General features: G+C 70.4%; 2 protein-coding genes across 2 annotated transcripts; both read left to right on the top strand.

Moving 5' to 3' along the window:
• The first annotated feature begins 1,635 nt into the window (after positions 1 to 1,635).
• FAM131A (family with sequence similarity 131 member A) lies at positions 1,636 to 7,166 on the top strand. The gene is made up of 6 exons (XM_067301439.1): positions 1,636 to 1,759; positions 3,923 to 4,062; positions 5,669 to 5,762; positions 6,045 to 6,227; positions 6,368 to 6,496; positions 6,590 to 7,166. Exons 1-6 carry the CDS (start codon positions 1,729 to 1,731, stop codon positions 7,030 to 7,032), a joined length of 1,020 nt encoding a protein of 339 aa, XP_067157540.1. The 5' UTR covers positions 1,636 to 1,728; the 3' UTR covers positions 7,033 to 7,166.
• Positions 7,167 to 9,528: 2,362 nt separating this feature from the next.
• LOC106494207 (heat shock protein beta-7-like) lies at positions 9,529 to 11,458 on the top strand. The gene is made up of 3 exons (XM_067301437.1): positions 9,529 to 9,754; positions 10,548 to 10,699; positions 11,139 to 11,458. Exons 1-3 carry the CDS (start codon positions 9,607 to 9,609, stop codon positions 11,325 to 11,327), a joined length of 489 nt encoding a protein of 162 aa, XP_067157538.1. The 5' UTR covers positions 9,529 to 9,606; the 3' UTR covers positions 11,328 to 11,458.
• Positions 11,459 to 11,585: the final 127 nt, after the last annotated feature.

Raw genomic sequence — 11,585 nt, 5'->3', positions numbered from 1 at the left:
CCACCAGGGGCTGTGCAGGAGCATGGGGCTGTGAGATGCCCGCTCCACCAAGGCAGGACCTGCTGGGCCCCACTCCATCGCAGGGATATTTGTTCCCTCTGGCACCACCAGCCTGTCTGTGCTGAGTGGGGGCCCCAGACAGGGCCAAAGGCCCTGTTTGCACTGCGAGGGCTGCAGGAATGGGATTGAGCCCAGCGCCAGGGCTGGGGAGGAGGACCTGTCCTGGGATAGAGGCTGGCACCTTGCCCTGGGCAATGCCAGGCCAGCCGGCAGAAGCGAGGTCCTTCCTCTCTGTGGTGCATCCCTTGCCAGTGCCATTTGGGAGTGGGGTTTCTCCAGGATACCTCCAGGATCCCTGGGGAGATCAGGCACTGCTGGTGCCTGGGCTGCTCCTGGATGAGGGAGATGAGGGGTTGTGGTAGGAGAGTCATGAAGGGCAGGAGGGCAGCTAGGGCTGTTCCCCATCCTGGGAGGAAAACGTTCCACCCGACCTGACTTTGCAGGTCCCTTGCTGCTGGAGGGTTCCCGTCCCTGGGTCCCCCGTCTCTCGGCTTCTCCATGGTGGCAGACACTTGCCATACTCGCATTTTCTCCATCAAGACTCGGTGCCCATCTGGCGCTGCATGGGGGCGCAGAGAGCTTCCAGCCCTGTGGCACAGGTAGCAACGGGGCAGACGGCTGCGTGTGCCCTGTGCGTGTGTCCATGCGTGCAGGGCTGTGCTGGTGTGTGCAGCGTGTGTGCAAAGGGGTGGGGGGGGGGCTGCGTGTGCATGGTAGGGGGCCTAGTCCCAATCCCTCTGCCCCGTGACACCCCGAGGGCTGCAGGGCCAGAGAAATGCCCCGCTGGGGCTGCAGGGGGGGGACTGTGCGGCCTTGTGCCAGGCCTGACGTGGGCACCCTGAGCGGGGACAGGCGACCAGTGTGGCCAGCTGCCACCGGGAACCAGGGGGCTCTGTGGGGCCGGGGGTCAGGGCAGAGGGGAGTGGGGAGCTGGGGTGCCCCGGGGCAGGGGGCACCTTGCTGCGTGGGGCTGGGCAGGGGCTGGTCCCGGGGTCGGGGTCTCCCGCAGTCCCGGGGGGTCCTGCGGGGCCGGGCGCTGTCCGCGGTGCTGGCACGGCGCTCTCCGTGGTGCCTGGCCTTCCTCCCCTGCTCCTCTTCCTCCTCCTCGGCCACCCCCCTTCAGCCACCTTCTCGTCTTCCTTCATTCCCCTTCTCTTCTTCCTTCATCCCCTCTCTTCCTCTTCTTTCGTTCCCCCTCTTCCTCTTCCTTTATCCTCCCCTCCTTCTTACTTCATCCCCCTTCTTCTCTTCTTTCTCTTCATCTCCCTCTTCTCCTCCTCCTTTTCCCCAACCTTTCTCCTCATCTCCCCCTCCTCATCCCCAGCCTTCCTCCCCGCTCCTCTTCTTCCTCCCCCTTCCTCCTCCTCCTCCTCCTCTTCCCCACCTTCCTCCCGCCCTGCCTCCTCCCTCCCTCCCCCATCCTCCTCCTCTTCCTCCCGCCGCCCTCCTCCCCCTCTCCCTCCTCTTCCTCCCCCAGCAGTGACGTCGCTGGACGTGCTGGTCCCCGACCCGGCGCAGACACCGCTCGGGGCTCCCGCACCGGCGGGCCCGGCGCGGCAGGACCGTCCCGTGGGGCCGGGCGCCGCCCGGGGCCGCCCATGCGGCCGGGGGGCGATGCGGGCGGCGCGGAGCCGGCGCTAGTGCCCGCACCGGGGCCCCCCCGGGAGCATGGGCTGCATCGGCTCCAAAACCACCATCGGTGAGCGGCGCCGGCCGGCGGCTGGGGGGCGTGTGGGGCCGCGGAGGCGCCGGGGGGGGCCGTGGAGGGCCTGCGGGGATGTGGGCGCCCTAGGGGCTGGGGGTGCTGCCGTGGCGGAGCTGGGGTGGCCTACGGGATGGGGGGGGCGGCGAATAGTGTCGTTTGTGGGGCTCTGGGGGCTTTGGGGGGGCGGAGGCCTATGGAGGGGTAGGGAGGCTGGGAGGGAGGGCATGGCGTGCTGCTATAGGGCAGCTGGGGTGGCCTGGGGTCTGGGGGGGGGGGTGATACGGGGCATGTATGGGCTTTGGAGGACCTGGGGTCCCTAGGGGATGAGGGGCTGTGGAGGGCCGAGGGGGGCTGGGGCCCGGGGAGGCTGCTGTGGGGGAGCTGGGGTGCCCTAGGGGCTGGGGAGGTGACAGGGAAGGTAAGGCTGTATGGGGGGGGCTATGGAGGGGTTGGGGTGCTGCTGTGGGGTGTATGAGGGGGTGAGAAGGGCTCTGGAGGTGCAGGGGGCTCGGAAGGGGGTATGGGATGGGGGGGGTTCAGAGGCCTGGGAGGGTACAGGGGTGCTATGGGGGGCTGAGAGTGTTCAGGGGCATTGGAGGGGCTATTGGGGGCTGCTGGGGGTGTTTTGGAGGGCTGTGGGGTATCATGGGGGTGCTATGGGGATGCTGCAGATGTCCCAGGGATGCAGCAGGCGGGGTGGGGGCTATGGGGACAGTGGGTGGCTATGGGGGCTCTAGCAGCCTGCTGGGGACTGTGGGGGTGTTGCAGACGTGCCGGAGGTGTCCTGGGGGTGCTGTAGGCAGGGATGCTGGGGTGTTGATGTGGGCTGTCACCAAGGGGTGCCCCTGCCTACTGTCGGGGGGGCGATGCCAGCAACAGCTGCCAGTGGCTGGCGCCAGGCGGGCTCGGGGGGAGCTCTTCACCCCGCCGTGTCCCATCCCGCTGCTGGTTTGCATCAGCCAGGCCCAGCTCGGTGCGGCTGCCATGAGGCTCCTCGGGAGATGTTTGCCCCGGCCCCCCGGGAGGGTGGCCTGGGCTGGGGGGCCGGGGTGACATGGGCAACATGGGGAGCCAGTGCAAGGGCGGGGAGGGACTCCCTCCCTGCCGTGGGTCCCCGGCATACCCCTGCTTCGGGGTGTTGCTGCCAGGCAGTCGGGCTGTTGGCATGGAGGATGGTACCTGGTGCTTCCCCCCCCCCCCCCTTTTCGCCCCTTTCTCTCCTACCCCAGGGACAGCGAATTTGGCGGGGGGGGCTGGAGGTGGTGCAGGAGCAGCAGCCCACCGCGACGTGGCCCAGCTCAGCCTCCCTCCGCACACCCACAGCCTGGCCCAGTTCTGCACCCCAATAGCCTGGTCCAGCTGCCCCCCCTCCCTAATGTTTAAAGCCCCCCCTCCTTGCTTCCCATCTCTGCAGGGCCCTGCACCCCCATCCCAGGGAGACCCCTGATGTGCCCCCTGCGACAGGCTCGGTGCCAAGGCTGCTGTTGTGTTGGCAGACGGTGCCGCTGGGTGCTGCCGGGCCGTGCTGCCCTTCCTCTCCCCTTCCCCGGGGGCAGGTCCCTGGGCTCGGCCCCCACCGGGGCAGCGCGGTCCCCGCCAGGATCCCCGCCAAAGCCGGCGCTCCCAGCCCCGTCCTGCCCGCCGCCCTGCACCCTCGCAGCCCGGAGATGCGCCCGCTTGCGGGGTGGGCCGCGGCGCCCCGTCCCTGCCGAAACACCTGCTGAGCCGGGAGAGGCGCCTGGTCCCCGGTGCCAGGCTGGGGCTGCGCGTTCCCGCTGACACAGGCGGGAGGGCTGCCCGGGTGTGAGTCACCCGCGCCCTCCCCTCGCTGCGGCGCTGCGCTGCTCCGGAGGGCTCCTGGCCCCGCTCAGCTTGGCCCACTGCCTGTCGCGTGCCAGAGGGTGCGGGGTCCTGCTGCGGGACAGGGCACGGGGACGCGTGAGGGAAGCAGGCCGTGGCAATTCCATCCCTGCAATGAGCTGTGGGTGGGCTCAGACTGGGTGAGAAAACTGGTTATCCCAGGGCCGGGCAGAGCTGCCAGGCACCGGTGTTTGTCAGCGTGAGCAGCGAGGAGGGCGATGCCCAAATGGGGTGGCGAAGGGCGGCCGCGGTGGGGAGGCCACCGTGACGCTCACGCTGCCCCGGCTCTTCCCGCAGTGGCCGTGGACACGACCCTGCACGTGGAGTGGAAGGAGGTGAAAGCGCTGCCCGCGCTGTCGCCGCTGAGCGCCGCCCGGCCGGCCCTGCTGCACCGCCTGGCACGGCAGGCCTCCTTCGACAGCCAGGACTTCCTCGAGGTACCGCCGGCTCGGGGCCGCGGGGCCGGGCGATGCCTGCGCTTGCACCGGGCACCCCGCCGCGATGCCCGGGGGGCGGGGGGGGGGGGGGGGGGTCTGCGCCGGGCGGGCAGGGTGCCCAGGGCGCAGCACTCGCCTGCCCGCTGCGTGCGGCCGGGGGCGCCCGGCGCTGGGCATGCCCCGGTGCGTGCCGAGGGGCCTCGGTTCCCGCTGCCGCCCCTGCCCGGTCCTGCCAGCTCGCTGCCGTCTCCGGAGCTGCTCTGACGTCAGCTCCGAGCCGGGGCTGTATCCTGGGAGAAATCAGTCCACGGTGCCGCGTTGCCATGGCGATACAATTTGTTGCGAGCCTCCGAGGCCGAGTCGCTTTCCCGGCGGCCGCGGCGAGGGGACGCGGGTGGCCCCAGGCCCGGCCTGGCCCGGCGGGCGCTGCCAGGGCTGCCTGCTCCCCCCTGCCCAGGAGGCTGCTGCGGTGCTGCCGCCCCGCGCCGCGCCGCGCCGCCTGGGGAGCCGTGCCCTGGTGGCACACGTGTGCGTGTGTGTGTGTGCGTGCGCTCAGCAAGGGCGGCACACTCGTAGCGGGGTTGCGCGGGTTAGTACAGGCCATGCACACGTGTGTGTGTGTGTGTGTGTGTGTGCATGTGTGTTCAGCAAATGTACATGTGTATTCATGTGTGTATGTGCACAGTGTGGGTGCACACACAGGGGTGCCCAGGTGCATGCGGTGAGTGCACATGTGCAAGTGGGTACAGTCAGTGCACATGTGTTCACAGTCAGTGCATGTGCGTGCATCTGCAGAGAGTGCATGTGTGTGTGAGTGTGTAGACACATAGCTGCAGTGAGTGCACAGGTGCGTGCGTGCGTGTGTGTGTGTGTGTGTGCAGGTGTACACAGTTAGTGCATTTGCGTGCCGGTGTGGGTTTACAGTCAGTGTGTGTGTGTGTGTGTGTGTGTGTGTGTGTGTGTAGAGTGGAAGTGCACATGTGCACACACGTGGTTACCCAGTGAGCAGGCACACACGCAGGTACCAAGAATGGGTACCCACATGTGCACCGAGAAGGTCTGTGTGCGTGTGCATGCATGTGTGTGTATGTGTAAGAGTGTGCACAGCATGTGTGCATTAGTATCACATATGTACAAACAGCGTGAGTGCGTGTGTATGCTCCCGCTTCAGTGTGTTGGTCTGTAGCGTGCACACGGGGTGTGCAGTGTGCAGGTGTGTTAGGCGAGCACAGGGGGTGTGCGCAGTGGCAGTGTGTGCACAGACCCTGCACGTGTGCAGGAGGAGGAGGGGGCCGCACGTATTGTGCACACACGCACACACGTCGCTACCCATTTGCACACTGAACCCGTGCATGTGGCCGTGACTGGCCCTGTGCACGTGTGTGTGTGTGCCTGCGACACACGTGTGTGCAAGCCGCCCCACAGGAGCAGGGCAAGCACAGAGCGGGACCGAGACCCTGAGCAGCCCCTCGGCCGCGGGGTAACCCCAGCCCGCTGCCCCACTATCCCCGTCCCTGGCGGGGAAACCGAGACCTGGCGAGGCTGCGTGGGTGGGCAGGGCGCAGGGTGGGCGCCGGGGCCATGACGTCCCTGCCACCCCGGCCAGGTCAATGTTGAAGACACTGTCGAGATGCTGCCCAAGTCGCGGCGCGCGCTGACCATCCAGGAGATCGCCGCCCTGGCCCGCTCCTCGCTGCACGGTAACCGCCGGGGCTCGCTGGGGCGCTGCGCCGGGGGACCTGGGGGCAGAGGGACCCGGAGGGGGTGACATCCGGGCAGTGGGGTGTCCCCCTATGGGAGAAGGGGCTGGAGGGGGGGCATCCCAGGGGGGACTTGAGGAGGGCACTGGGGTCACCACCTCCCTGCGGGGCTTGGGGGGCACAAGGGGTCCCTAGGGCCACTGCAGGGTGCCTGGGGCCCCGGGGCATGGGGACCCCTGTGGTACGGGGTCCCCGGGGGGTGCTGACGCGGCGGCGCTCCAGGCATCTCGCAGGTGGTGAAGGAGCACGTGACGAAGCCGACGGCCATGGCGCAGGGCCGCGTCGCCCACCTCATCGAGTGGAAGGGCTGGTGCAAGCCCGTGGAGCCGCCCGCCGCCCTCGAGAGCGCCTTCAGCTCCTACTGCCACCTCAGCGAGGGCGAGCAGGAGGCGCGCTTCGCCGCAGGTGGGCACGGCGCCCGGGGGGCAGTGCCCGCGCGCCCCCCAGCCCCGGCTCCCCGGGCCGGCGCCAGCGGTGCGGAGGGAGGGGGGATGCGGGGGGCAGCAGCGGCGTGTGCGTGACCGGCGCTGCCCTCCCCGCGCCAGGCGTGGCGGAGCAGTTTGCCATCGCGGAGGCCAAGCTGCGGGCCTGGTCCTCGGTGGACGGGGACGACTCCACCGACGAGTCCTACGACGAGGACTTCATGCCGTCCGTGGAAAGCTCCCAGGCGGCCGGTAAGCGGCGGGGACCCGAGGGAGGGGGCGGGAGGCCGGCGGGGCCGGGGCCTCGGTCGCTCGGCTGACGGCCGGCGTGCCGGTGCCTTGCAGAGCCGCCGGGGCAGGTGCCCGCCAGCGCGCTGCTGCGCGACCTCCTGCACAGCCACTTGTGCCAGCTGAGCGTGCGGCAGGGCTCGTGCGAGCCCGAGAGCGACTCCTCGCACACCCTGTCCCCCGAGACCCTCTGCTCCAGCCTCTGCAGCCTGGAGATGGTGTCGCCCTCCGAACTCACTGCCAAACTGCTGGGCTCCCTGGGGGGCGAGGACCTGCTGCTGCCCAAGCTGCCGCCCCCGGGCAGCCAAAGTGCCTTGCGGGGCCTGGCACGGCTCCGGTGCCAGGACTCCCTGTACTCCGTGTCCTACGCCGAGGCCTGCCTCTCGCCTGCCGATGACGAGGTGGTGCTGAGCAAGGACTTCCCGCTGCGCCGGAAAGTCTCCGACGTCGCCTCCTCCGGGGTGGTGTCGCTGGACGAGGACGAGGCCGAGGAGCCGTGACGCCCCGCCGGACTGCCCCCGCCGCCGAGACTGGCCACGCTGGCATGAAGACCGGGGCGGACCGGGCCACGGCCCCATCTTACTAGCCGGGCACGGAGGAGGAAGGGGGGGCTGCCGCCGCCGCCGCCCCCTCCGGCGAGCCCCCGCCCGCCCCGGCGCCCACCCCGCGCCGTTTTGCTTGTCCACGTCTCTTTTCCCTCGTCTGTTCTTCTTGCATGAGAGCGGGGAAGGGGCCGCGGGGTGGGGGCAGCTCGGAAGAGCTCTTTTGGGGGGGGGGGAGTTGGTCCGAACCCAACCCGATGCCCACGCGTGCCCCCCGAGACTGACGGGCCCCGAGTCGGTGGGGCTGGCCGTTCGCATGCTCCCCTCCTCCCCGCTCCCGCGGGCTCCCCGCTGGGGCGCCGGCTCCCCCCCGTTGGCATGGCTAAATCTCTTGGAGCAACCCACGCGCCCGGGCGGGCCTGCCCGCCTGCTCCCGACCCACCGGCGCCGAGGCCAGCGGGGATGTTTGGGGAGCGGGGGGGTGTTTTCTCCCCTCTCCCCGGCCGGCTTTTATCGGACTGAGTTTTATACTGTGAACTGATGCCTTGTGGGGCCAGCGGGGACACCGTGGCGGTGCCGAGCCGTGGGGTGCTGTGCCCGGCCGGGGCTTCCTGTGCTTTTGTGCCGGCGGGGGGGCTGGCATTGGTGCCAGCACACGCAGGGGGCCGCGGTGGCAGCGGGGTGGGCACGGACCCCCTCCCCCCCATGGCAGGTGTCCCGTGGCCTTTGTGCCACCAGCAGCAGCAGCAGCAGCAGCAGCAGCAGCAGCGGGGCCCGAAACCCAGCAGTGGCGAGGGGGCGCCCGGGGAGCGGGGAAGGAGGGCACCGTGCCCAGCGCTTCTCCCGAGCCCCCTCCCACGCGGGTGCTGTCCGGGGGTGGGCGCCAGGCGAGCGCGGGGCGGCAGCGGGTCCCCGTGCGTCCCCGAGCCGCTCACCCCCCCCAGCAGGGAACCAAGTGCCTACACGGAGGCTCAGGCCTGCCCAGCGCCCCTGTCGCTCGGGGGTGCCCGGGGCGGCAGGTGCCCACTGGCCGCAGGGTGTCCGGGCACGGTCTGGGGAGGGGGCCAGGCTTTGCCATCGCTTGCCCCCATCCCGCATGGCGCTCGTTCTCGCGGGGGTGCTCGCCGCCCGCGCCAGCCTCTGCATGCTGCTCCCCGGGGCCCGGCCGCTGCGTCCCCTCCCTCCCCCCGGCCCCCCCAGGCTCGCTACGCCCAGGCCCGGCCCCGGGCCCCCCGCACCCTGCCCTGCCCACCCCAGGGTGTGCCCAGCCTTCGCTGCGCCCTCCGCTGCCGCCCCGCTGCCCCCAGGCCAGCCCTGGCCAGGCGCCTGCTCCTCCTGCCCGCTGTGGTGTGCTGGCCCCTCACCCTGCATGGCCATGCCGTGGACGGTGGTGGGGTGTGTGTGAAGGCCTTGGGGGGGGGGGGGGGGGCAGGCCTGATGCCCCGGTGAGGGGCTCCCTGCCAGCTGGCCCAGCCGTGCCCCCAGGCACGCACACCCACGGACGCTCACCAACACCCTCCCGCTTTGGGACAGCCGGGGGCACCGAGGCAGGCGCAGGGGTGCCCTGCCTGCAGCACGAAGGGGACCCAGGCATCCGGGCCCCTTTCCGACCTGACCCACTGGGCAGCACCCTGCCCCCAGGGCTGCGACAGGAGGGCCAGCGGGGCAGGGGGCACCTGCAGGAGGGCAGGGGGGCTTTGCCGTGTGTGCGTGTGTGTGTGTGTGTACACCTTTGTGTTTACGTGTGTGCGTACATGTGTGAACATGTTTGTGTGTTGTTTGCATCTATGTGTGTGTGCATGAGTACATCTGTGTGCATGCATGCAGGCAGGTACGTATGTGCACGTGTGCAGGCACGTATGTGGGTGTGCATGCATGCATGTGTGTACATGCCTGTGCATGTGTGTGCACGTGTCTGCGTGCCCACGTGTGTGAGTGCAGGGGTGGGGGGTGTGCACCTGAGCACGTGCATGCGTGTGCACCTGCGAGTGTCTGCATACGTGTGTGTGTGTGTGTGTGTGTGTGTGTGTGTGCGCATGCACCTGGGTGTCTGCGTGTGCACAGCTGTGCAGGAGCCAGGGTGCCCCGTGCCGTGGGGCCGTGCGGCGAGCCCTGCCGAGTCCCCTGCCCTGGGGCCGTGCTGTGGGGTGCCCGCGGGTGCCCGCGCCCCCGCGCAGCCTGCCTCCATCCCACCAGGCCTCCAATAAAGTCAGTCGTGTGAGCAGAGTGCCGGGTGCCTCTTTTGTGGGTCGGGGGCACCCTTTGCCCCGCTGGGGCAGCCTGGCATGGGGAAGGGTTGTGGGCCTGCGGTGGCAGCGGTGGCACGTCCCCCTGCACGTCCCCCCCCCCCCGCAGCCTCGCAGGGTGACGGAGAGGCCCCAGCCCTTATCTCGCATTCCTGGGCCGGGGTGGCCGTGCGGCGGCTACCGGGCTAATTATGGGCATCTGCAGGCTGCGGGCGCCCGGCCCGGCCCCCTCCCCTTCGCCGCGGCCGGGGCGCCGGGGGGCTCGCTGCCCGCCCGGCCCAGCGGCATGGCCTCGCTCAGCTCAGCCGCCACGTACCGCGCCGAGCGCATCAGCACCTACAGCCAGGGCCCGGGGGCCGGCGAGCCCCGCTTCGAGGGCGACCGGCGGCACGGCCCCTTCGGGGCTCGGGCGCACGATGCCTTCGGGTACCCAGGTACCGAGGGGTGGCGGGGGGCTGCGGCGGCTGGCTACCTGCCTGCCATGGGGCCGGGGGGAGGTGGTGATGGGGGACACCCCTCTTTTGCACCCATCCCCCCCCCCCCCTCAGCTGTACCCAGCTGCCCTGCCCCAGGCATGGAGTGGGGACACCCTGGGGTGCTGCCCCCAACTGGTGGCATGGACTTGGGTGGCTGTGGGGGGAAGCCCGACTGCCCCTGTTGTGCCCCATGGCTCTCCCGTGTCCCCGCATCCCCCTGCCCCTGCAGACCCTCTATGCCCCCCCATTGGCCCCAGCCCCCAGGGCTCCCTGCTGTCCCCAGGCCCACTGTGCCCCCAGTTCATCCCCCCTCAAGCCCTTCTGCACCTCCTTGTGTCCCCAAGCGCCCCCCATGCCCCTTCCCACTGCCAGTGCCCCCCACCCCTCCCAATGTCTCCATGGCCTCAGACCCCCCTGTGCCCCCAGACCCCTCCATGTCCCCTGCTACCCCCCATCCCTCCCAGCACCCCTAGACTTTCCTGTACCCCCCCAGGACATCCAGTACCCCCACCTGCCTGGCCACCTCTGTGTCCCCAGTCCCCCCCCATTCCTCCTGCTGCCCCCAGGCCCCCTCCAGTGCCCCCAGACCACTGAGTGCCCCCTGCTATCTCCAGCCCCCCCCCCCCGTGTGCCCCCAGCCCGCACCCCCCAGGTCCCCCAGTGCCTGGCTACTCCCCCATACTCCAGACCTCCCTGTGCCCCCCGTCGCCCCCGCCCCGCGCCCGGCAGCCCCCTCACGCGGTGCCCGCAGGGTCCCCGGGCGCCGTGTGCCCCTGCAGCCTGGGCACCTGGGTGCGGGCCCAGGGCGACACCTACCAGGTGGTGGCCGACGTGAGCCAGTTCGAGCCCCCCGACATCGTGGTGACCACGTCCAACTGCCACGTCACCATCCAGGCCGAGAAGGTAAGTAAGTGGGCAGCCCCGATGGGGTAGCTGGGATCCCCTGCCCCATTGCACCCCCTGGCAGCGGGGTAACTGGAACTGTCCCCTGGCAAAGGGGCAACTGGGATCTCTTGCCCCATTGCACCTGCCCTGGTCAGGGCAACTGGGAACTCTCCCTGCTGGCAACGGGGTAACTGGGAACTGCTCCCTGCTGATGTAACTGGGAATTGTCCCCTGATGTCGCTGGGTAACTGGGAGCTGCCCCATGGAGCTCTTCTCTGGTGCTGGGGCAGCTGGGAATTGCCCCCCCACCAGAACTGGGGTAACTGGGAAGTGCCCTGGTGGTCACCATGCCCCTGCTGGCAGTGGGAACTGCCCCGGTGCGCGGCGGCATGCGGTGCTGCACTGTGCCGTGCCGTGCCGTGCCCTGCCCCACGGCGCCGGTGCTGCTTCCCTGCAGGTGGCCGAGGACGGCACCATCTACGACACCTTCACCCACAAGTGCCAGCTGCCAGAGGACATGGACCCGCTGTCGGTGAGCTGTGCCCTGACCGAGGCGGGCACGCTGCTCATCACCGCGCGGCGCCGCGCCGGCGCCCGCCCCAGGGAGCCCCCGCAGCCGCTCTACCGCAGCGAGGCCACGCTGTGAGCGGGCCCTGCCTGGGCTGGCCCCCCGCGCCCAGCCGCCGCGGTGCCAGGCACGGGGAGGGGTCTCCCCCGCTGCCCCGCGGCCTCGTGCCCCTCCTCGCGCCGTGTTAAATAAAGGCTTCTCGCCCCCTCGGTGATGTCGACTGTGTCTCGTGTGCTGGGCGCTGTGGCCGAGCCCCAGCGCAGGCAGGGAGCCCCCGGCAGCACCGGTGCCCCCGGCTGTGCTTGTCCCCTCCGTGCCCAGGGCACGGGGCTGCCA

This window comes from Apteryx mantelli, chromosome 9 (genome assembly GCF_036417845.1).
Source record: "Apteryx mantelli isolate bAptMan1 chromosome 9, bAptMan1.hap1, whole genome shotgun sequence".
Lineage (NCBI taxonomy): Eukaryota > Metazoa > Chordata > Aves > Apterygiformes > Apterygidae > Apteryx > Apteryx mantelli.
The sequence above is the reverse complement of the archived record's forward strand: the minus strand, read 5'-3'. Positions and strand labels throughout refer to the sequence as shown.